The sequence below is a fragment of the Aptenodytes patagonicus genome, chromosome 7 (assembly GCF_965638725.1).
Source record: "Aptenodytes patagonicus chromosome 7, bAptPat1.pri.cur, whole genome shotgun sequence".
Classification (NCBI taxonomy): Eukaryota; Metazoa; Chordata; class Aves; order Sphenisciformes; family Spheniscidae; genus Aptenodytes; species Aptenodytes patagonicus.
The window spans coordinates 12,277,326-12,301,155 of NC_134955.1; the positions used below are offsets into that span (position 1 = coordinate 12,277,326).

A 23,830-nucleotide genomic window follows, 5' to 3' on the forward strand; every position below is an offset into this window, starting at 1 on the left:
CAAAGCTATCTAGCTTCCGGTCTTGGACTGTCGCAAATCTTCCACCTAAGTGACTATATCAACAAGAAGACTGAGTTAAGATTCAGTTTTGCTCTAATCCAACAAGCATGATGGCTGTTCTTCTATTCTGAATGTTAGCAAGCATCTAAGTTTAAGGTAAGACCACATATAGAAACTTGCTACCAACCTGAGCCACAAAAAGAAACGTCTCAACTGTTCTACATTCTGCTTTGTCTGCTATGGTTACCAACGGCTCATAAACACGTGAAAAAAAACCATACACAATGAGAACAGCTAATGCTCACAGCAAACCAGAAATAGCAGCATGGGAAAACTTAACTTTCAGTTAGTACTTGAAGTGAACTACCAGTAGTGACAATCCAGACCTTCTAAAAACAAAGCAACGTAGTCTAGGCTATACAGTCTATTAAAAACAGTAGTAATACACTATCCAGATCTACATAATCTTCCCTTAGAAAATGCTTAAAATAGGACTTCATGACCTATGAAAAAAGTTAGAAAAAAATAATTTTTGGACTGCAAAAGACTGATTTTTTCAGAACTGCGGGGAGAAATGAGATTCACTTTAGTCTACAACACAGCAATTTTTCATTGTTGTTCCTGAATACATGATATGAAAGGACTTAATTCCAGAAGCCATATACTTAAGCTAAAATAAAGTTAAGACTACTTCCTCAAAACGCATTCCTTTGTCAAATTTAACATTTTCAGGTTTTCTGCTTATACCTTTAAGGGGGCAAAATAAATCACTCCAAGCAAATAAGCAGGAACAGTTTATTGTGACACTGGCAGCTTGACCCTTCTCAAGTAATATGGAGTTTTCTAAATTTTTTTTTTTTACCTGCCAATTTAAATTTTTCATCTACATATGCATTGTTACTTTATAAAATTTCTTTAGTATCTGCATCTTTTTACCTGATTTAACACAAAAACAGAAGCAAAAGAACAAACTCTTGGAAACATAAGGAGTTGTATCATGGCAAATGTATTCTTTAATAGAAAGTAAGAAAAACCTCCCTACTGACCTTTATTCAGAATGAGGAAAAAGATAAATATCCACAGCTCTTTGTTCCATTTGGTAAGATTTTAAGATCCATCTATGCATGTATAAGCACAGAACACACAGTTTTAGCCACAATGGAACCACTTAAACAGAGATTTTATGTTCCATAGTTTTTACATGCATTCCATCCTTGGTGTGCTGATTATAGTACAGGGATTCTGCTCTTCACCTACAGCAGTTTCAATTTAAGAATACACCATAAGCCAACTTAGAGAAACATCCATTAGTTGCTAATAGAAAGAATCACAGGAAGGTCTCACAACAGTTTACTAAAACATTAAGGTTTTTTTTAAATCACAGTTTTCAGATATAAAAATTGGATTTTCCCTATAACTGAAATGTATTTACATGAACATTTTAAAAAGATGGTCTGTAATTGAGATCTAATCACTGTCATCTGAACCACCTTCAGACCCTTCATCGTTGGATCCTTCTGGTTCAGATTCATTACCAGATCCTCTGCCAGAACCCTCGTTGTCAGATCCTCTCTCAGAATCTCTGTCTGAGTCAGCACTGTGAGAAGCTGGGCGAGATTCATTTTCTGAACCACCGGAACGACTTCTCCCCGACTGTACAGACTCATTGTCAGACTGCTCCGAATCTGACCGCCTCCTTTTTCTAGCCGACCTGTCACTGTCAGAATCTTCCTCAGATGGGTGGACACTGGACCTCCTCGGACTACCTGCCTCACTACCAGATTTGTTTCTGTTATCAGAATCACTATCAGAAACAATGCGTTTACTGTGCTGCTGTTCCCCATCATCTGAATCACTGTTGCTATTCCTAGCATGTCTGTAGGGAAAAGAAAAAAAATCCAGTATTAAAAGATGCTATCCTTAGCTTAAAAATAAAATGAGACACCAGGATTTGAGTAATGCTAGCGTTATCAGAATAAGAAGAATGAGTGGAATTAATTTCCAATGGAAAGTGATGTTGTGAGTACAATGAAAGGCTTCTCATTATCTTGCATTATCTCATTATTATTAACACTGCAGTTTCTCTTGAAAGCATATGTTGAAACTTTAGTACATACAAAGTTAATTAAGGTTCTTACCCATCATCAGCAATTTTGAGTTTATCTTCATCAGAAGAATCATCACTTGATGAAATGATGGCTTTTGATTTGATCTTTCCTTTCATTGAAGGAGGCAGACGTTCTGGTTTGGGCTGTATAGGGGAAAAACAAAGGGTTGCTTGTTCCTGTGGATGGTTAAAGCATAATGCCCAAACGTAGAAACATATTCAGAAAACCAGACATGCTTTTAACAGTTGTTCTAAAGTCATTACATCAAAATTTTCCCTTTACTATCACTTTATTTCTGAAGCCATCTAGAATTTCCTTTTCATCCTTGAAGCAGCTATAGCAACAGGGGAAGAGCACAAAAATAAGCTCAAAGGCAGTTTGCTACAAGAAGTTTTGTTGTAATTTTCAACATTAATATATCTCTCTTGACTAGGATAATGCTGAAGTCCAAATGCATATATAGAAAGTGATGCAGTTATTCAGGGTTTAACTTACAGCCTTCTTTTTCTCTGCTTTGGGTGGACGTCGTTTTTTTGGTCTTGGACCATTTTCATGTTCTTCATCATCACTCCCCTCATCTGCCTTCTGGGGTCTTAAAAAGAAACATTTTATATGATGTAAAGCATAACATCACAAAAAACCTCAACACATGCAAAAATATCAGTCTCAAGAAATGTCTAGTTGATCCAAGTGTTACTCATACTTATTTTGCAGCATGGCTGTTTAAGTCTTACGTGTGCATGCATAAATAAAAATTAATCATGTGACCTCTTAACAACAGTTCCTTTTCTAAGTCGTTATGAAAGACTGCATGAGAATATACTTAAAAGCCATACAATTTCTCAGGGAAGTCTAACATTAAAGTATCAGTTACCTCCTCCTCTTCTTCTTCTTTCTCTCACCCTCCTCCTCTTCCCCATCTTGTTCACTACCACTGCCCTTCCTCTTCTTTTTCTTTCTAGACATGGGCAGATCTTCATCACTGTCATCGTTGACGAACTCATCAAATTCCCCTGCTCCTTTTTTGGAACGCTGTAATAAATAAAAGCCCCACAATATAGCTTATTATTGACCTTCTAGTTAAAAAAACTACCAGAAAACAATTCAAAATAGAAACTTTATCTGAACACATTTTCGAAGATACAAAAATACAGACCTTCCTGTGCCAACTTTCCCATAAACTCTAGACTGATATCATTAAGAAACTGATTCCAAATTTGCACATAATAAAACAATCTTCTTGTTATTTTAACAATTGAATACAACAGATTTTGGTGATGCCACTGTGCTTGGAACTTTTAAGTATTAGCTTCCAATTTTTACATTTGAGTATTAAACATGTGCAATTTCACTCAGTGGAGCCTAGGAGCTTGAAATTAAAAACCTGTGCTACTGCAAGAGACCATATATCAAAAGGGGAAAATGAAGGAGATAAAAAAAAAAAATTCTGTTCTACCCTGCCTCCACCACCACCACGTTTTTTCTCCTTTGAGCCTTCTACTTCACCAGTGAACATCAGAATATTCTTGGTTTTCTCCACATATTGAGCTCTTTGTTCCAGAAGTTTCTTCTGTTCTTCTTTTTCTCTTAGGCGCTTTTCTTCCTGAAACAGAGAGAAAACTAACCATTACTATTGTATTTGCAGCATCGCAGTGATTATAATTGCAGGTGTATACATTATTTGCTGACAAGAAACTGGAAAATTGACTTTTGACAGTCTATGTCGTAGCAGAAGGTCCACGTGGCAAAAGAAAAAAGTTTTCTACAAGCCTATGTTAGAGTAAACGTCCAAAAGAACTGTTGCACCAAGTGCTTCCTCATCCAGCCTGTCAGTACAGAAATTTGATAGCAGACCTTCTGGGGCACCAATTTTATTTCATTATAAAAACAAAAATCTATTTCTGAGGCTATGGGGAAGAAAGAATTAGTATAACCTGTTAGCTGTAACATTTTCTGCTAGCACTTACTGTAACTAAGAAAAATAGCTACTAGACATTTTATCAGTAACACCAGGTACCATCACAGAGCAACAGGGGCATATATATTGTTGATAGCTATACTTTTTAAAAATAAGGTATGCTTTTTAAAAAATATAGTATACAGAATGTAACAGAATAAAACCTGTTCTTTAAGTAGTTTTTGGCGAAGCAGCTCTTTTTCTTGCTCTTGCTTTGCACGCAGCTCCCTCTCTTCTTCATCCTGCTTGCGTGCCCGAGCCACATGATACTGGGCTTGACTCAGTAAGTCAGAGCATTGCCTGTAACATGCAATGTTTTCAAGTAAAGGAAGGTGGCAGGCACATACTACAAGAAGAAACACTTTTATAAAGGGCATACATCACAAGACTACATTCATATCACCAACAAAGAAAAAAAAAGCTACTTGAAATAGCACAATAGAAGAGTAGTACAGATTTTTGAGTAAACTAAAGCACTTTCTAGTAAGCTAATTTATCTTTAAATTGCAATATACAATTTCAGAACATATTGCATCATACTTAAAATTTAGCCAATTCATAGACAAAAAAACCCCACATGAACATAAAAGGAATCATCCCAATTAATTTGGGCAGCTTCAGAAGTATGGTTAATAAGAACTTGTATTTAATCACAACATGCTAGCAAACCTAATCAGAACAGTAGGTAGAAATTCTCTCTTAACCCTATTGTGTAAGAGTTAAGGTTGCATAAAGTGTTTGGGCCTCATGAAACTTTAAAGCAAGGTGCTTTCAATACTCTCTTAGCTAATGTTACAATGACATTTCTTTTAATATTAAGATTAAAACTTTCTGTTTTATGTGCAATAAATGAAACACGGCATACTGAGTGAAAACCTAAGAAACAAGATAACAAGGAAACTAATTTGAATAGGCTTGTGTACAAACTCATTACCCTGAGCAAAAGTTAAAGCAGACTGGACTCTGCAAAACAAAAGTTTTTCATGTTTCAATAACTGACCCATGCTATTCACCCATGAACTACCTCAAAAAAAAATCTCCATGAAAGCAAACCTGTTAGATTATTATATTTAAAGTCAAAACAGTGAGAGCTAGAGATGTTTAAATAAATGTCATTGCACCTTCATTGATGGAAAATTTGCCATTAAAACAGCTAAAGTTTTGCAGGCTCCAGCTAATGGCAGACACCACATGTTGAGAGTTTTAGACTACACAAAAGCATTAGAAAGCAAAGACAGGAAAAGAATGAAACATTAATAGTGAGTAACCCTGCACTTGTATTTCTACTGTTCGAAGAAATTGTCAGTTGAAATTTTGGAATCCAGTTTTAGTATGAAAAAACAAGACAAAAGTATTCCACTTGGTATCTGAATGAAGGATTTGTTTGTGGTTTGGGTTGGTTGTTTTTTTTGTTTGGTTTTTTTTACCTGGCTTCCGTAGCAGCAAGTGCCAAGTCAAATCTCATCTTATCACCTACTTTACTCAAGTAACTGAAGTACCTGGAGGAAAAACCAACAAACAAACCTAAGCAAATACAGCGTTACTTAAATATTTATTGTAATTTTGCCCTAAACCAAAGCATTTACTCCTGAATTACAATGCTATAAAACTTAACAGATGAGGAAACCTCACCAATTTTCTGTATGCAGCCCCTTTTGATACAACAGTATAAAAGTACATTCAGAGTTCTCCAAATTTAAAACATTCTAAAACCACTCTAGAGCAGAACAAAAACCCCCAAAAATTCTAAAGAGTTCTAGGATTTCATTTACTGGCTCCTAGCAATAAGGACATTGCTGATCCCAGTAGATTTATTCCTTATCTGTCACAGCTTAAGTGCTTGAAACCAGCATAAGAAAAGGAAGGAAAACATTTTTTTTTTAAAAAATCCTTCCAAAACAGCCTCCTTGAACTTAGTTGACAGGTCCTTGTGAATACAACATACCTTCAAGTAGATGGGTAAGCTATGATGATCAGTGTTTTGAAAACAGTTTCTCCGATTCATTTAAAGGAAAACGACTTTCTAACTTTTCACGGTTGCCACAGTTTCTTCCCATATTCCATCAGAGACATTTTAAATGAGGTTTTTGTGCTAGACTGAACTCAAGTTCTCGTGCATATGAAGAAAGTAATTCTTTGCTTAAGTTTTAGATTATGGAAAATATTTTCTAAAATGTGATAGACATCTGAATTTTTAGTTAATGGGTACAAAACAAGGTTTTCATGCAACTTTCTCAAGACAATAAATAACAAGCTTCTAACTGAATTCAAGTTAGAATTTGTGTTCGAATGTTTAGTTTGCATTATGTAAAGTACTAGAATTGTGAAATGCTTGCTTTTATTAAAGGCTTGTTGACAAAATTACTGAAAGGCAACATCTATCCTCAACATAACAGCAGAGCTAGGAATGCATAAAGCAAGTACCAGCTACACCAGCAATACCTAGGAGCAGAATAAATTGTTGAAAGCTTTCTGTTCAAAGATGGTGATGATTGTATCAGATTAATCACATTGTTTTCTGCCCAGAATTTTTTTTTTTTTTTTTAAAAAGAGAACTAAAAGATCTCAAACGCACTTAAGAAACTGCTTCTGTTCTTAAGCCATGAGAGTGCTTAGGCTTTATTTGCCAACAGGAGGGCAAAATTAGTTTTCAAGGACTACCAGTCGTTAACTAGGCTTATATAATATAAACAGATTTGCTTTTGAGCCTTATAGGTTGTTTCCAAAGAAATCATCAAAAAAAAGTATTAAACTCAGAATAATTTTCAACTTTTTTTTCAACTATGCTCTTCCAGGAAGAAGTGCATCTTGGTCATAGTAATACAAAACCCTTTGAGAAATACATATTGGCCACCTGGCCAAACAAAACTGGCTCTGGAGCAAAGTCTGAATAAGTAGTTTTGTCGGGCCCAATCTTTGTTTTCCTACTAGAAACTCTAACATTACATACAGTGTTTCATAGGAGATGATTGCTCTTCTAACCAGATTTGTGACCTATACTGCAAATTTCCTGTAAGGGAACAACAAAATAGATTATAATGATTAGAAACATCATCTTTACCTGTGGGCTAGCTCCAGTTCTTTCACAGCGTTAAGCACTTCCTTTAGATTGCTTTTTTCATCTTTCAGGACAGAGGTAGCTAGTCTTTGTAGCACTAAAGCCACGTTAAACATAAGGACTGTATCACTTGGTGCTACATGCCTGGCCTGTAAATAAAAAGTACGTTTTTAAGATATGCTACAACATGATACACAGGTATGCTGAAGCAACATACAGAGAATAAGCACCATTATTTCAATTCCAGACTACTGAATTTAAAGAGACAAACATGCATCAACTGACAGTAATTTTTTTCTGTGATATATGATGCTTTATATTTGTACCTTTAACAAAGTTTGTTTGCATTCCTGTAATTTGCCACATTTGAAGAGCGCCCGGGCCAAATATAACAATACTTCAGTATTTTGATGCTTATAGAACTTTCTGAGGCAGTTTTCATACTGAAATGGAAAAAAAATCAAATCAAGAGGTGACAATGGTTAGTTATTTTGGTTAGCTAACTCCAGCAAATGTTTCTATTCCTAAAAAGCATTACTGTTAATATGCCTTTTGTTTTTCAAAAAAGTGTGTCGTGCCACGTGATGCCTCCTTTTCACTGACCAGAAAATTCTTTCTGCTATTCCACAGCAAGTACCCGATTTTTCTGGAAACTGGCAGCAGTCCAGGAGGTTCTGTAGGTCTTAAAATACAATAGAATACTTTGCAAGTACCATCTATTGTAACAAAGTCCAACAAACATGACTCATTTTAAGAGCACTCAATTATTCTCCACAGTATGAGGGGGGGGAATTTATTTTCTTTATTCATACAAGATATTTTACAAATTGAAATATATTTAATGTAGTAATTCCATATATCTGATGCAATTAGTTAAAAAAATCCACACCTTTCAGATAACTCCATGTCAAATTTGCTCTGTCCACCTAGCTGAATAACTTGGCATGCCAAGGGATATATAGTTGTTCTATGTGTAAAAGACAACTTGTTGCTATAGGTTTTGTGGGTCTAGAATTAAAGCTTCAAACAGTTATGAAACGTATCCTTTTCAGTCACGAGTGCCTTTTGTTTGACGTACTCTTTTCTCAATGAATCATTCACCCTTTCTAAATCTCCAAAATGACAAGAAATACAAAGTAATTTTTATTTCCAGCTCAAATACAGAAACTGCCCTGAACTGTAATGCCTGAAGCCACTACTCTTGGATCGCACTGTGTTGTGAGCACCCAATTTTCACTCACTTTTAAAGTCAAAGATTTTGTATTTAGCTTAAGTCTGCCTCAGATTTGTATGCTTTATGGTAGAGAACGCACTAGAATAATTGTTGTGGCTGCAGTAAGCTAGGCTATTAAATTCAATTCATCTCCCTTTGAGTCCAATATCGCATATTGCAGACTGTGGCTTGTACCAACTGCATAGTAGAACCCAGGGAACAATAAAACACCTCGGTAAATAAATGCATTTCTACTAACAGCTTTACTTAAATATATTAGCAAACGAGTACAATATTTTTCTGACAAATCAAAAGGTGAAAACGATACCCAGTTTCCCCACTGTAATTCACTGCTTAAACAATCACTAAAATTAGATTTTCACTAGGCTTTTTGTCAATAAAAACAGGGCAAGGTGTTAAAAAGACAACAGACCTTATTCAAATACAACAGAATGAATCTGGTCATGTTACCAAAGCTATTTAACAGTAGTTCACTGGAAGATAGTAACTACTGAGGTCTTGATCAGGTAAGAAAGGCCCAGTATCTCTTCCTTATAACCACCACAAAAAGCTTCAGGACAGTCTGAATTAAGTATTTTTGAGCCTCAATGTGGACTCAATCTTAATGAAACAAGTTCTGAGCTTCTGTCCTGTCCAACATACGCTTTTTTTTAGCTTACTTGTATGCTTTTGATCACCTAATTGAGTCAATTTAGTTAGAATAGGTTGATACTTGGAAGTTAACTTGCTTGAGCAGGATGAACAGATTTCTTCCAACATGAATTACCTTGTGATGTTAACTGCAGTGAAAGAAATCATGGCACAGTCAGCTTTACAGACAGCTCTGATTGTTATTTATGCAATCATTTGCAAGAACAAAAATAGGAAGTGTTGCTATTAAAAAAATCCCAGCAGCAAATTGCATTTACTTACTTCAGTAACATCTGAATGTAAATCACATACAGTAACTACACTGAAACCTGACTAAAAATTAATTCCGAGACCAAAATTCCAACCCAATTATGTTTTAACTCTGCTACCAAAAAAAAGTGTACAAGTTGGTACACTTTGTACCAAAGTACAAAGTCTTTGTTACCCCTTACCCACATTTGGCAGTTTGTTTTTAAATCTAGACTTGACAGCCAACAGCATGCCAGAAATAGACCTATAACTTGTTAAAACATTATTCAGAAACTTGCACAGCTGCTATGACAGCAGAGAAACATCCAGAAGTCTAACCCAACATATTATGTAATTCAACTTAGAGATGTTACCATCTGCACAGCACTGATGTACTGTTTCTGTTCTACGTAGATATGTGCCAAATTCAGCCACACATCACTGATATCTGCTGTTGCCTCTCTCACTTGGGCAAAAACATCACGAGCTTCACGGAAGTATCCTTTATGTGCCAAGACAGCTCCTAGGGGGAAAGTAATATGTACAGTGTAAGCTTCCAGATTCATGTACTATGTACTCCTACCAAAGAAAACAAAATATTGCCTGAATAAAGTTCCCCATTAAAAACTAAGTGACATAGCTGCCATATGAAAGCTATTCTTTCCTGTGCTCCACTACATAGCAGTTCAGGCCCTGCAAAAACAATTCTATATTAAAGCATGAAGCAAGAATTTCATCACCTCTGAAGGAAAATTAGTCTAATATTCACCTATGCCATTAGCAGCATACAAATTCTTTGGATCATTTCTGAGTACTTGCTTGTAGATCGCTAATGCACGGTCTTGATGACGCTTCTCCTGCAGAAAGAAGTATCCCAATCGATCACTCATTTCTATAATGGGCTATTAAAAGATCTACCCAGAAGTTTTATGGACTATAAGGTGCCAAACAGGCATCAAGAAAAGGCTCTAAGTAGCTAAGAGCATACAAAAATTAAATAAATAAAACCACACACAGGGCAGACAGACGCCCATTACCTTTTCTCTGTCTCTTGTGGGTTGATGTAGAGTCTGCAACCAGACATTGCCAAGAGCCAACATGGAATAAGTATCATTTTGTGTGGAGGGCTGTTTCAATATTCTTTCAAATTTCTTCTGTCCTGGACCCCACTCTTGTTTAGCCAAATGAAGATTGCCAATCAGAGACCAAGCATCCGGATGGTCCTAAATAAAAATTCACTGTAAGTTGCAAAAGCATCGTTTTCCCTTGCAAGGTTACTTTTTCAAGTATAAAATGCTATTTTTCTTAAATAGAATTCCATATTAAAAAAACCCAAACAAAACACACAGAGAGCAGATTACAGTAGTTGTCTCTTCTTCCTCTAGTTTACGTGAACAAACAAAATAAAAATGCAACAAAGGAAAATAAATTTTTAAGTTGTTAGTATTTCAAGTGCTTTAACTTTAAACACGTAAAGGGTTACAAACCTGATTTATCTGAAGTGCTTCTTTAAACCAATCAGAAGCCTCATAAAAATTTCCTTTATCCCTAGCCATTGCTCCCAAGCGCAAGTAGCCTAAAAATAAAAATAGAAAATAAAATAAAAATCAGGAAACAGGTTAAAGTCATCTCAAAGAAAATATCGGCCATGCATGAATTTCAAAAGCAATCTTTTTCTTGATCTGCTAAGGACAGCAAACATTAAGACACCTTTCATATTCTATTCACAATGAGAAACAGCATGTGTTCCACAATGGTGATACAGAAATTGCAGATTTCTAACAGTTGAAGTAATGTAAATGTTTTTAATTGGTTTCATACGTTAAAAATGATTGAGAAACCTCAAAGAAAGAAGGATACATCAGGTACATAATTCTCCTCCCTCCACTTCAAACAGCTCTCCCGTCTCCGCAAGCTTTGGGAAGAGTATCAGTTAGCAGGTGACAATGGACAACAAGCAGGGAAAAGGCTATAGATTAGGCTGGGGCATGCTGTGTGCTGCAGCTTGCTACAGGGCTACCACCTCGCCTTCGCAGCAAGTATCACAGGTCGGCTACCTGGGGGCAAGAGGAAGAGCAGAGTAAGGAGAAAAAACAGGATGTGCCACAGAAGCTGTGTTAACACCCTCAACAGCCCTTCTTCCCTCGAGGAAGGCCAAGATCCAAGATAAAGTGATTCTCCCAAAGGGTCTCTATTTCCACCGACATAGGTAGAGTTGCAGAGCCTGGGCATATCAAGTGGATGGCCTTGACTGCACCTGAGCACTGAGGTGCTAAGACTTTGGTGGGAGTGGGGAGCAAGTGAGCAAAGGCATGCAAGTCTAGATAAGCTAATTTTGCTGGGTTTTTGGAGTACACTATGATTTACCAATAATTAGAAGGCTTAAAGCTGGAGATTGGACTATAAGGATGATGCAGGCCTTAAAAAAAAAAAAAGGGAAAATAGCAGGTATGTAAGCAGGCCCCAGAACTACTATGAAAAGACGTGAAGACAGATATAAGGAGACCGGCAGACACTGTAATGGGAAGATTTTTGGTATTATAAGGAGGACTGTGGAACTAAAATACCAAATGTTTCTTACAATCAACGTAATTAGGATGTTCTCTTAAAATGTTTTTGTACAGCTTTTCCGCTTCATGAAATTCACACATCGCCTCATATAGTCTGGCAAGGTTATAGGACGTTGTTACAGAGATAGCATTGTAATAATGCTCATCATGTTCAGCTTCTGCTTTTGCACGATCCAGTGATGCCAAAAAATATTTCTAAAGTATAAAAAGAAAAAAGGAATAAAGCACTCCAGAATATTCTTAAAGGAAAACAACTGGGTGAGCAAGAAACTCAATTCAAACTGAGTAATTACATACTTTTGCTTCTCCTAGGTTTCCCAGCCTGAAGTGCAGAGCGCCCACATTATTCAAAATCTCTGGTGGCACATCAGCCTGTACTTTCTCTTGCAGAATGCGTGTGGCTGTACCATAGGCTGACAGTGCACCCTTTACAAAGAAAAAGTGGATGAAAAATAAGAGAATGAGCTCTATGCGCTCTTATGAAAAGCACACACATAATTCATCAAGTATGTATTAATAATACCTGTATATCAGTCTGTTCTAGAATTTGGGCTAGCTCAATCCATGCCTCTACATCATCAGGATATTGTTCTGTGACTTTCTTCAGATGTCCCTGAAAAACAGCAGAAAATAATTATGCCTCTTTGTGGACACACACGCTGTTTTAAAAATTAAAAAAAAAACAAAACAAAAACGAAAGAAAGAGTGAAGGTATTAACCTTAACACTAGAAAGATACACCATAATGCAAAAGAAAACATCCTAAACATCTGCACAACTTGGTCACAAGAAAAAATTGCATTAGTTTCCTTCCTTCATTATCTTATTTTTCTGTAGAATGCAACACCGGCTTAAAGTCTTAGAGAAGCAGAAACTATTACACTAACAGGAGAAGCTAGAAAAGTGACGTCTAACATTTTTTGCATTTTTTTTACCCAACATCAGATTTTAAAAGTCTTTCATTAAAAAAAACCAAAACCAAAAACATAACATTGTCCTTCTACATAGGCTAAGACAAGTGTTTTCTGGAAATCACTAGCTAACTTGCTGTCTTCAGGAAATCATTTGCTAACTTGCCATCTTCAGAGAATTTTAACATATATGGGAAGAATTCTGCCCTTTTCATAGTACCAAACATAAATCTGAGGCTGGGGCTCCTCTAAGTTCCTGGACTTGTTTTAGCCAGAGCCCAGTAGGAGTCTCTCAGTTCTGTCCAGGAGTTGTGACTCTACAGAGTTAGGAGGATCTCTCATGACAGCCAATATTAAATATTCTAAACCTACAGCCAAGTAACCCTGAGTTTTATGCACCTTAAGGTACAGCCTGATTTCAAGTCTGATTTTCAAGTTCTACTCTTGTATGTAAAAGTATGACACTGGCAGAGGCAAAACTCACCTTTGCAATATCCCGTTTCTCCTGGTCTTCTGAAGCCGCATAAAGAGATCCAAGGATTTTCATAGTCTCATAATTGTTAGGATAGGCTTTCAAAACTTTTTCAAAGCATTGTGATGCATTCTCTTTGTCCCCTCGATAAATGTACATTTGACCCAATCCAAAAAATGGAAGTACAAAAGAAGATGAGGCAAACTGAGTGGCCTGGTAATAATACTGGAAAGCTTGATCATAATCTTCCTAATTACAAAGAAGTAAATAAAGAGCAGGTAGTGTTTTCACAGGTAAGCTTTGTATAAACTTTTATAACACAGATTAAGTGTAATCTCAAAGGGGGCTTTTAAAAACTGTCCTACCTGTACATGAAAAGATCTAGCCAGCTGATAACAACTCTCTGCCTGCATTGCTTCAACTTCTGTATTATGGAAAGCATGAAGAGCCAAGTGTTGTACTTTACCATAGTCCTGAAAAAGAGAAGTTAAATGAAATTTGGAAGCCTTCACTTTATTAATGATCAAGTGATTTATTATGTAAACAAGGACAGCTGGCAAATGCAAGAAAGCTTAAGTCATAGCACTGACTAAATTAATAACAGATTTAGTTTTAGTGGTTACTGTTCTTTTCTCTATTTCATATTTTAAAGCTTGGAAGAAGGGGAGAGGAAAAAAAAAACCCAAACCAACCCTTCAGGACACAAAGGTGACCTTGACTTAAGAAATAAGCATATCTTTTCTTGGCTTTCTTGAGAAAAGTTTATACAAAATTTAAGTCAAAAACTTTACACTTGTCCATCTAGATTAACAGTTTCATATTAGGCACCACTTAGCCTGATGAAATGAGATTGAATCTAAGACCGGAACCCTTGCTGTTCAGAGGTTATCAAGTATTTAACTGTAAAATTCCACAGACCTCTTACCTTCTTGAAGAAGAAGTGATTAGCCAAGTGATTCAACACCATTGGATTACTGGGATCAATTGTGTAAGCCCTAGAGAGGAGTTGAACACCATTCTTGATGGAATCAGCCTAAATGAAACATTGACAGGTATCAGCAGCATCTCAATAGCTGTTTATCTTATTAACATCTTCAAAACTATTCTTCAGTCTAGGCTGCTGCAGGAACTCTGACAAAATCCTTGCTGGGCTCACAGAAAAAAGTAAATTCAGCTACTAGCTTTTCTCCCTACAGCATACAGATGGAAAATGAAGCCATCACACAGGGATGGAAGAAAGCAGAGCAGGGCTTGCTAAGGAAAAAAAAAAAAAAATACTTAGACTTGGTGTCCTTTGACATTTCACACTCACACCCTGATAGCCTTCCTTCTATTGTTCAGTGTCCCCAGTTCCTGTTTGGTTTAGGTTTCAACCTTTTACACAATTTGTTCAAAAGCAAAATGAAAATATTCTCATGTTCAAATTCTAAACAAGAACTTCAGATGTTGAATTAAGAGCTACTAGAACTTAAGTTCTAATTTAAAAAAAAGTAGAAGTTTGCTGTGTTTACACAGGGATATCATTATATCAACATACTCTTTTCTAAAGAAACTTTACAGTTTAAAGAAAGCTTTCCATGGGTACAAATGTAACTTACCCACAATTTCAAATCCATAACTGATAAATAATATCTATTTATTTGGGACACCCATGAGATTTATATCACAAGCACATCAACTTAAATCTGTATTTATTTCTGAACAGAAAGACCAAAAATATTATCATGTAACATCTGTGCTTTACTTTGCAATTATTATCAGCAGAAAGCTATCTTATTGAACAGATTAGGTTTTAAGAGGTTGAGACATAAGATGAAGTCCAATAGGCAGCTAGAAAACATAATTTCAGTTTGAAAAGGCACTATCTTTCCAAACCTAGTATAACAATATACCTTGATTAGGAGATATTGAATCATTCTTGGTTTAATTTTCAAAGGCAAAGAGGTTTTATAAATCACATCATGTGTATGTCCAAGTTCTCCAATTTCAGTCAAATCCAGTAAATGGTTAGAGGTCTCAAAGCTCCTAAGCACTTTCATTAAAGAAAACCAGAGATAAGACGGACCTCAATGAGACCAGAGTGTAATCTCAACCCTGATTTGACACCATAACACCTTCAAGGAGGGAAAAATATCTAAGCACAGAAATATCTAAGCACAGAAAAGATGTCAACTACTAGTTTGCAGCTCAGAGAGAATCTTTTCCCCAGAGAAAGTGTTCTCCCTCCCCCATGTCAACTCTTCAATGTTATACTACTAACTTTGCAGTGCAAGTTGTGAAAACAGTTTGAAGTAAAGCACAGATGATACATTTCTTACAAAGAACAAAAAACATATTTGAGCGGGTCAGCTTTTAATCACAGCTTTTTGAAGCTTAGCGTGAGTGGGCTCATCCCTTGACTCTAGTCAAAAGACCTTCAGGAAAAAAAAAAAAAGATACCAAATTTCATTAGTTTCTCACCCATTGAATTATTTATTAAAATTTGATTTTAGAATATTTTTGGTTGTCTCTGTAGTTTTAGGAAAGAAAGTTCTTGTGCCTACACTTTTTGGAATTCTTCATGGAAGTCTTAACAGTTTTTTTTTTTCCCCCATGACATAGTAAAACTAAGTCATTTTCAGACATTCTGTGCCAACAGAAGATCTTTCTAGGGAGCTACATGTTCTACAGATAGCATAACACTAAATTTTAGCAACATACAATTATGTAAGAATTTTTTCTTTTTTTTTTTAAACACTTAAAGGTCCCATCCTCCACTGATAACTTCCTTAGTATAGATTAACCATGTCAGATCTCATGATCCCAATTAAGCTATATAAGCATATGTATTTTTCTAGTGATAAAACATCTAGAGAGGTAGTATCACCACTTTATCATAGTTTCATCAGCCTAGTTAAAATTTGTTCTTGCCTACTCTTTGGTTTACCATGTGGCATGCATGCCAAGGAAGTCTGAATACAACTTCAACACTTGTCTGAAAGCTTATGTTCCTCAAAGCCAAGGACTCATCTCCTGGGACTGTGTCTTTTACCTTGACCTTCCTGTTAGCATGATGCTCTTTCAAAAAAGATTCCTGATGCTCTGGAATAGAGCTGCCATCACAAGTGAGGTCTCCATGTATTTGAGGACTTTTGGAGCATCCTGAGTACACACTGATTTAGTTAACCTTCACAGAGTCACAAATAACTAAATAAGGCTGGCTATTATACATATTATAACTATTGCTCATTAAAATAAGATTTTGAAATCAGCACTTCTGGTTTTTTTAAGTGATTGGACATGCATTCACACATCTCACCACAGATTTTTATTATTTTATTTAAAATAGTTAACCTAGCACTGTTTTTCTGTACCTCTGATTTTTAGCAACAGAAGAAAGTTATTCAGAACGTGCTGCTCGCATCACAAGTACATCTCTAGAACATCATTCAATAGTGACACAAACTTAAAATGATTTAACCACAGAAGTTATTACCCCTTTTAAAAACTGGACTACATTTCAAAAGATAAAGTTTGCTTTTTCAGACAAGAAAAACAGTAAACTGCATATGCATTCTTGTTAAGTCAGACTCACCTCTTTATTATTGAGTTCCAGAACAGCCAGTCCAACCAAAGCCCCTACGCATTTTGAATTTAGCTCCAGAGCCCTGCTGAACGCTAACCGAGCTTTTTCCAACTTGTTCAGTTTCACAAAGCAGTGGCCCATACCTAATCGAACCTCAGCTAGAGAACAAGATGACACCATTCAGAATCCCAAAATTTCAACTTTGACTTTTTTTTTTTTTTTAACATTCTGGACATCAATTAACGTGAAAGCAGTATTTTTAGTATTTCTTTAAAACCTCTAAGCCATCTAATGATTTGCTGTTTTTAAAGGCAGCCTCCCACACTTGGCAGCAAAACTAACTTTAACAGATTAGTAAGACTTTATTTCTTCATACACCCCAGAACATTGGTCTGTATCTCCAAAACACTCTGATACTAGACAAATAAAAAATTACTTTTATGGAAATGTATTAAAAAAATAGAGCAAGGCATTAAAATTGCCAGATGGAAGGGCTGGAAATTTCTTAAGCAGCGTACGTTCACCTGAGACTAGTAGGCCTTCAGAAAACAGATGAATGAACAAGTTAGCTAGGCATTTCTCCTCAAATGATCAACTGATTCACTGCTGACAAAATGCTGTTTATCATCCCCTAACTTCCATGATCATGTACAAATGAGCCAATACAGAGAATTCACATCATATTGCCCTTTCAGACTGCCTGAACTAGGCATACAGAGCCATTTATATACAGCAATTTCAAATCTGTCTGTGTGAAAAAGGGGAGTGAATGAAAGATGTTTGTTTAAAAGTAAGGCTTGCATTTCTAAACCCACTTTTGCAGCAATGATTCTTATGCTAAACCAGACTACAGAATACACATCAACTTTTTGTAATAAATTCTTTTTCAGATAGGTTATAGCAAAGTATACCACATCTCTCAAGAGACTTTAGAGTATTTATGATCCTAATGCAAATACCCTGAACTAGTATTTCTAAATCACATGCATCGCTTTTACAGCTGTTACTGATAGCTTTCCCAGATTTTCGCATTAAGAAAATCATATAACACCAGGAAAACTCACATCACGGATTATAGGTAGAATTTTACATTTTGTGTCTTGTTTCATTATTAATGCTAATACATCATTTTCTTAACCCTTATTCCAAAAGCTCACAGATAGGCTCTGCAACAGTCTAACAGTTTCCCCCCCTCCCCATACAATTTTAGCTTCTCTTACATGAAACTTCTCATTTTCTAATAGCTTTTTAAAAGGTAATAATTAGAAAAAATGAAAAGTATTTTCCTAAACATGATTTCCTTCTCTAACAATTAAGGAACACTTCAAGTCAACAAACACCTAAACTCTATAATGAGGGATGGAGGGGGTTTTTTGACAGATATAGATCACAAAGAAGCCCTTAGGTATTTGAATTAGGAAAACTTGAGTTAGTCTGCAAGCACAGCAAATAATTCCACTAGCAAATACTTTCTGTCTTACCTGGGCAACCTGGATTGGTACGCAATGCTTTCTTGTAGTAGGCAAGGGCTCCTCTATAATCTTTCTTGTTGAAAGAAATGCACGCTTTACCTGTTATAACATACCAGTTACAAATAAATCAGAAATATAAACAAAGCAGTTATACATCAGAAGCTTATAAGTATTATTTGGTAAACTTGTGCTGTGCTGATTTTTCAAAAGCTACAATTAAAAACTAACAGAAAATTCAGACAACTACAACTTTTATTATCTTTGATGACAGCAAATGTATGAAAGAAATCAAACATGGGAACACATCAAATTTACATTTTCATGGTTTTCTGCAGAAATTTAATTCCTTCCTGGTCCAGAGGAAAGACATTTGCTGAGACTAGATTAATTAGTGAACAAATTAAAATACAAGTGTTACAGCACGCTGACCCCTCACTACTGGTATCTTCACCTTCGACAGAGTATACAGCTTCACTGGCATCATCAGGGAAATATAAGTAGTTGGACTGGATACATGCCCACGGGCCTCAGAAGATGCTACTAGCTAGCATTATACTTTTTCCTAGCTTTTCCACCTACATATACTTCCCAAGTTTAAAGTAATCTCTGTCATGTGTTTCTGGTCAAAAGCACACCCTTCTTTATCCCATTCTTTCTCTCTACTCACATACGCACCCTCTTCTTAAGCACATAATTAATTCCAAAACTCAACTGGAGAGACCAGGTTTTTACACAAATACCCATAAACTCATACCGAGAAGGGCAGGAATATTATTTGGAGACTGGTTGAGCACAAAATGGAATTGTGCATCAGCTTGGTCCATCTTATCACCTTCAAGCAGACAAAAGCAGGCTCTTCCCAACAAGTGATTCTAGATAAGGAAAAAAATTTCCACTACATTTATCTTTGTAAAACGTGAAGATTAGACTAGGTGAAAGACTAACTGGCTATACTATAATGCTTTCTATGATTAATTTATTTCTCTTACATCAGGACGAAAAAAAGTCAAAAAGGGTCTTCAACATCCACGTCTAAAGCTCATGTATTATCAAGCAAGAGAGTAACAACCAATCCTTCCTTCCCAACCCCCAAAAGTTGACTGACATAGAATGATCAGGTGTCCCAAGCTAGAGATAGTTATTCCTAGTGGCACCACACACATTTCAGAAACTTAGTTGTTATACTTACATGTACTACACTAACAGTCTTTAAACCCTGAGCAGTTTCTATCTTCCCTTTAGTGAATCAACACTTTTCTTGAGAATCACTTTTTGAATTCACACAGAAAACATATGTTGAAAGTAAGCCAAAAAATAAGAATCATTAAATAATTTACAAATATGGATTTTTAAACAGATTTTGTTTTTACCTGATCATACATGATAATTTTGTCAGCCATAGTATACAACAAGGTAGCTTGCGTAATGAGCTCCTTCTTGTTATCTTTGTTCTTCTCCTTTCGAGCCTGCTGTACATAGTATGCTGCCAGAGTATCCAGACACGTCATCTGATCTTTTTCATGGTCTCTATAGTCCAAGTTACCATCTATGCGTGCAGCTTCCAACAGCTTCACAAAGTCTTCTGTTTTTCCTTGTTTGTAGTATTCCAGCTACAAAACGTACAGTTTTAATAGACAATACTTCCCCAGTGAGTAAGTAACATATGAAACTGATACTTCAGGTGTCACACAGATTCTTTTTCCATAACATAGGGATAAATGTAGGGATAATCAAAGGCATTCCGATATCACCAAATATTTTTCTATCATCAACCCAACTTAGTATTTTTACATTAAAACACAAGTCTTACAGCTATTTTTAAGTGAAGAATCAACCATTTTGCCTCTGAACTTCTTTGACTTTTTGCACATTTCACCATACTTTCCATAGTATAGATACTGCCCCCTCCTTTTTTATGAAGTGCATAATCAAAGGCACAAAACAGAAAAACTATGGACTGAGAAAAAAAAAAAAACAACTTAGTAAGCAGGCCTCAAGCAGCATTATTTCATGAAAAAAGATTAAGTTAAAATCTTAATATGTGTATGTCAAATCAGAAATATCTGGCCTAGAATCAGTGACTGAATAACCCAATTAAGTTCCTGTTCAGAATTCAGTTATCCCTACTCATAAAAGTAAGGAAGTGGAAATTATTATACGATTATCTGAATAGAATATTTAAATATACAACTTGTATATATACAAACCGCTAAGGCAATCCATATGTGCAGTTGAGTGTGTTCCTGTTTCAGTATACTTATAACTTCATCACCCTCAGGTAACTGATCGAAGTCAAGCTCAATAACCTAGAAACAAACAATACAGATTTTCTTTCACAAAACATTAGCAATGTTATCCATCATTGAGCTCAAAGCAAGCTGGACATTTCAGAGCACAAAACATAAATAATTCTTCATGTTTAAACAAGGTTATGGACAAAGAAAGAAGTGATGATGTATTTTATTCTGTACAAGACAAAAGTGATGCTCTCTCACAAATATCAGGGAAAAGACAGCCCAATGTTTGGGATACTAGTCAGGGAGAACAGACAGAGATGCTAATTCAACTTCTTTCATCATAGACTTCAGGCTCAGAATTTTTACAGTTCAGCTAATAACCAACTCGACTGTACACTGCTGAGTTTGTAAAACTTTTCCTACAGGTAATACAAAGATCTAGGGTACAGTCAAAATCTTCCAAGTAATCAGATGTCAGAGAATCGATACCTCAGACTTATCTCAGAGCCCTGAAATTTTGTAAAGTCATCTTTATGCCCAAGAAAATTAAGAAATCGTTGAAGTGGCAAACATTATAAAGAACAGACTAAATTTCTGAATATTAACAACCATAGTCATCATGAGCAAACGACGTCAACAATTTTTCACCACGTGCACGTTATTTTGCAAGTACTATTTTGCCGTGTTGATCTACTCTTCTGATATGGAAAATGAGGAAAAAGGAACAGGTATTCCCGAGGTGGGGCGTTTGGGAACACATTTTAACTGCCTGATAGTTCACTTGCTACTCAGTCACATTGCCTTTATTATTAGTCATCTACATTACAACTTAATTTTACAGCAAGGAAGGGGTGCAGTTGTACCCAGGCTTGTACCCTGACTACCAATGCAGGGACTCTTTCCCCCAAGACTGGATTAGAGCCATCCAGTTTATAAGGACTTACAGTTTTGATTATGCAAAACTTATGAGAGCACCAGCGGAAATATTTCTATTTTTAGATTAATTTGTAATTAATTAATTAATTAAGATTAATTTGTTATTTTTAGTTTGAGTTTGTCTTGCACAGTACCTCCTGTTTGACAGATAATAATGTTTTTAAATTTGGGCAACACTCATCTACAAATTAAAATAATTATTAATAAGAAATAGATATTACCAACAAAGCAAATAAATATGGAAATAAAAAAAGGCAGTAAAAAACCAAAGTTTTATAGCAATCCTTCGTGATTAATTCTGAACTTCAGGATCCAAGTCATCGTAGCCATAACTTCAACAGCAGCACCAAGATCAACTATTCATGTTGACACCTCAAACAGAAATTTCTGTCACAGAGAAAAATGCCCTCTCCTACAGAGACCAAAGTACCTTTGCGAGACTTAAAAATACAATGGTAGTTGTATGGCAATTTGTTAGTGTGGACACACATGTTCACAAAAAGCTTTTTTCAACCTGTAAGTGGTATGTTTCAGTACCTTATTTAGCTAAGGTGTTAATTTAGTACCCGCTACGGAATGATTTAACTTCAAACTTTACAATTCCCTGTAAATTTCCAAATACTTCTCTTAAATCTTTTTAACCTTGGCTTGTGACAGCCTACCTTAAATAGAGAAAAGTTAAATAAATTTCTAAACCCCCACTGAAATAACTTTACAGAGTGGACCAACTGTCCTACCTGTGTCTATATGCTGATTGATTTAGGAACATGTATGCTGCTTACAAATCAGCACAGCCAGAAAAATCAGTGTCTAACGAACTAAGGAGAGAATTTAGCTAGACAAGGCCACCATACACAAGCACAAACTAAACATTAGATACTGTTCCCAACGGGGTCTTCACTCCTGAGGGCTGCATATGTTTGAAGCGTATATTGTGGGAGAAAAGGCTGCCCCTTCACAGACGTGTGGTACCGAAGGGCCCCGGGCAGACTGCTTGACTGTTCCCAGCGGCTCTCCTTCACCAGCAAGCCACTAGGCAAGGACAGGGAGGTTACAGCTAGCAGAGGGCAGACACCGTTCACCGACGGGCACCGGCGAAGGTAGGTTTGGGTTTCTTTCCGCAAAGCGATACACCTGTAATCCCAATAACTCATTCCGCTCAAGGAAGGGAGCGACACTGCCCCTCGAGCCCGGGACAAAATTACGAGAGGAAGCGACAAACGCCCGCGCCCCGGAGCGCATCATATAGCGCACTCCTTCCTTCCTTCCTTCCTCCTCCGCCTCCTCCTCCCCGGAACCAGGCCGCGCCGCCGCCTCCCAGCCCCCGACTCGCCTCATCGGTGTCCCGGAGAGGGATCTCAATAGACCCCCGCGACATGATGGCGACACGACTGTCCGCCGAGCCGCGAGCAGGCAACGGCCGCCGCGCGCGCACTTCCCTTCACAAACACCGACTGACCCGGACGTGCTCGGGCAAAGGGCGGAGGAGGCGGGCTGGCTCCGCCCCCGAGGAGCAACGAGCCAATCGCAGCGACGCAGGAGCCTCGAGGGCCGCCTCGCGCCCGTGCGTGAGGAGGAGGGAGGGTTTCGAGGCCGGGCGCGCGCGGCCCTGTTGCTGCGGCAACGGCGGCCTCGCGGGCGCCCCTCAGCGAGCGGCGAGGCACCGGCGGGCCGGGGCACCGGGGCCGGGAAGCTGGGCGGGCGGCCGGAGCCGCCAGCCCCATCCCCGCCCCAGGTTGGAGCACTACGCGTTGCGCTGTGTGACCTCCCGTGCGGCTGCTCACAGCGATCTTCCGTGTGGTGGCCTTTTAAAACGTGAGCAGTCTCCTTAGGACAGAGCGAGGGCTTACGGGGGACTTGCAGGCAGGTATTAGTCCCGCTAATTTATACATATCTATCACATACTTACCTATGGAAATATATATAGAATACCAAGAGATAATGCTGTGTATTTACACGTGCACACACTGATAAATTGAATAGGTTTGCACCTGGTTGCGCTCTGGTCTTGAGACCATGACTCCCTCAGGCTATGCCTCCCCTCATGTCATTTTAAAATCGCTAAACATTTCCAACCAAACACATTAAAATGTGTGGATTTTCCCTATCTTTGTGGAAAAACAATGTGTAAATCCAAATACATATTATCTGACTAGCTTAGGTGGTGTAATAATGCATATTTACAATTTTTTAGCCACAGCTTGGCCAACTATTTTCAAACTAAGTGTTGTTAACTACAAACACCGAGTCTGATAAAATGCTGAATCCTGAACTTAGGCCCTGATCCTGGAATTTGGTTTGCGTGAGGCATTCAGCCACGTGGAGGTGCATGAGTAAAGAAGAAATTACAAAATTGGGTTCCTAAATTGTTGGTTTTTTTTTTCACTTATGATGGCAGATGCAATGATGTATTTGGATAAAACACAGCATGC

The 23,830-nt window shown here is 37.1% G+C and overlaps 1 protein-coding gene across 1 annotated transcript; it reads right to left on the reverse strand.

Moving 5' to 3' along the window:
• Window positions 1–781: 781 nt before the first annotated feature.
• CTR9 (CTR9 component of Paf1/RNA polymerase II complex) lies at window positions 782–22,861 on the reverse strand. Its single transcript, XM_076343983.1, has 25 exons — window positions 22,732–22,861; window positions 20,433–20,531; window positions 19,596–19,835; window positions 18,980–19,097; window positions 18,235–18,324; window positions 16,763–16,911; window positions 14,114–14,221; window positions 13,554–13,661; window positions 13,201–13,437; window positions 12,330–12,419; window positions 12,104–12,232; window positions 11,818–12,001; window positions 10,724–10,812; window positions 10,274–10,459; window positions 10,006–10,093; window positions 9,611–9,759; window positions 7,450–7,566; window positions 7,127–7,272; window positions 5,493–5,564; window positions 4,230–4,365; window positions 3,565–3,711; window positions 2,983–3,140; window positions 2,604–2,700; window positions 2,139–2,251; window positions 782–1,876 (listed from the first exon to the last, which is right to left on the reverse strand). The coding sequence occupies exons 1-25, from the start codon at window positions 22,774–22,776 to the stop codon at window positions 1,468–1,470; spliced, it is 3,504 nt and encodes a 1,167-aa protein (XP_076200098.1). The 5' UTR covers window positions 22,777–22,861; the 3' UTR covers window positions 782–1,467.
• Window positions 22,862–23,830: the final 969 nt, after the last annotated feature.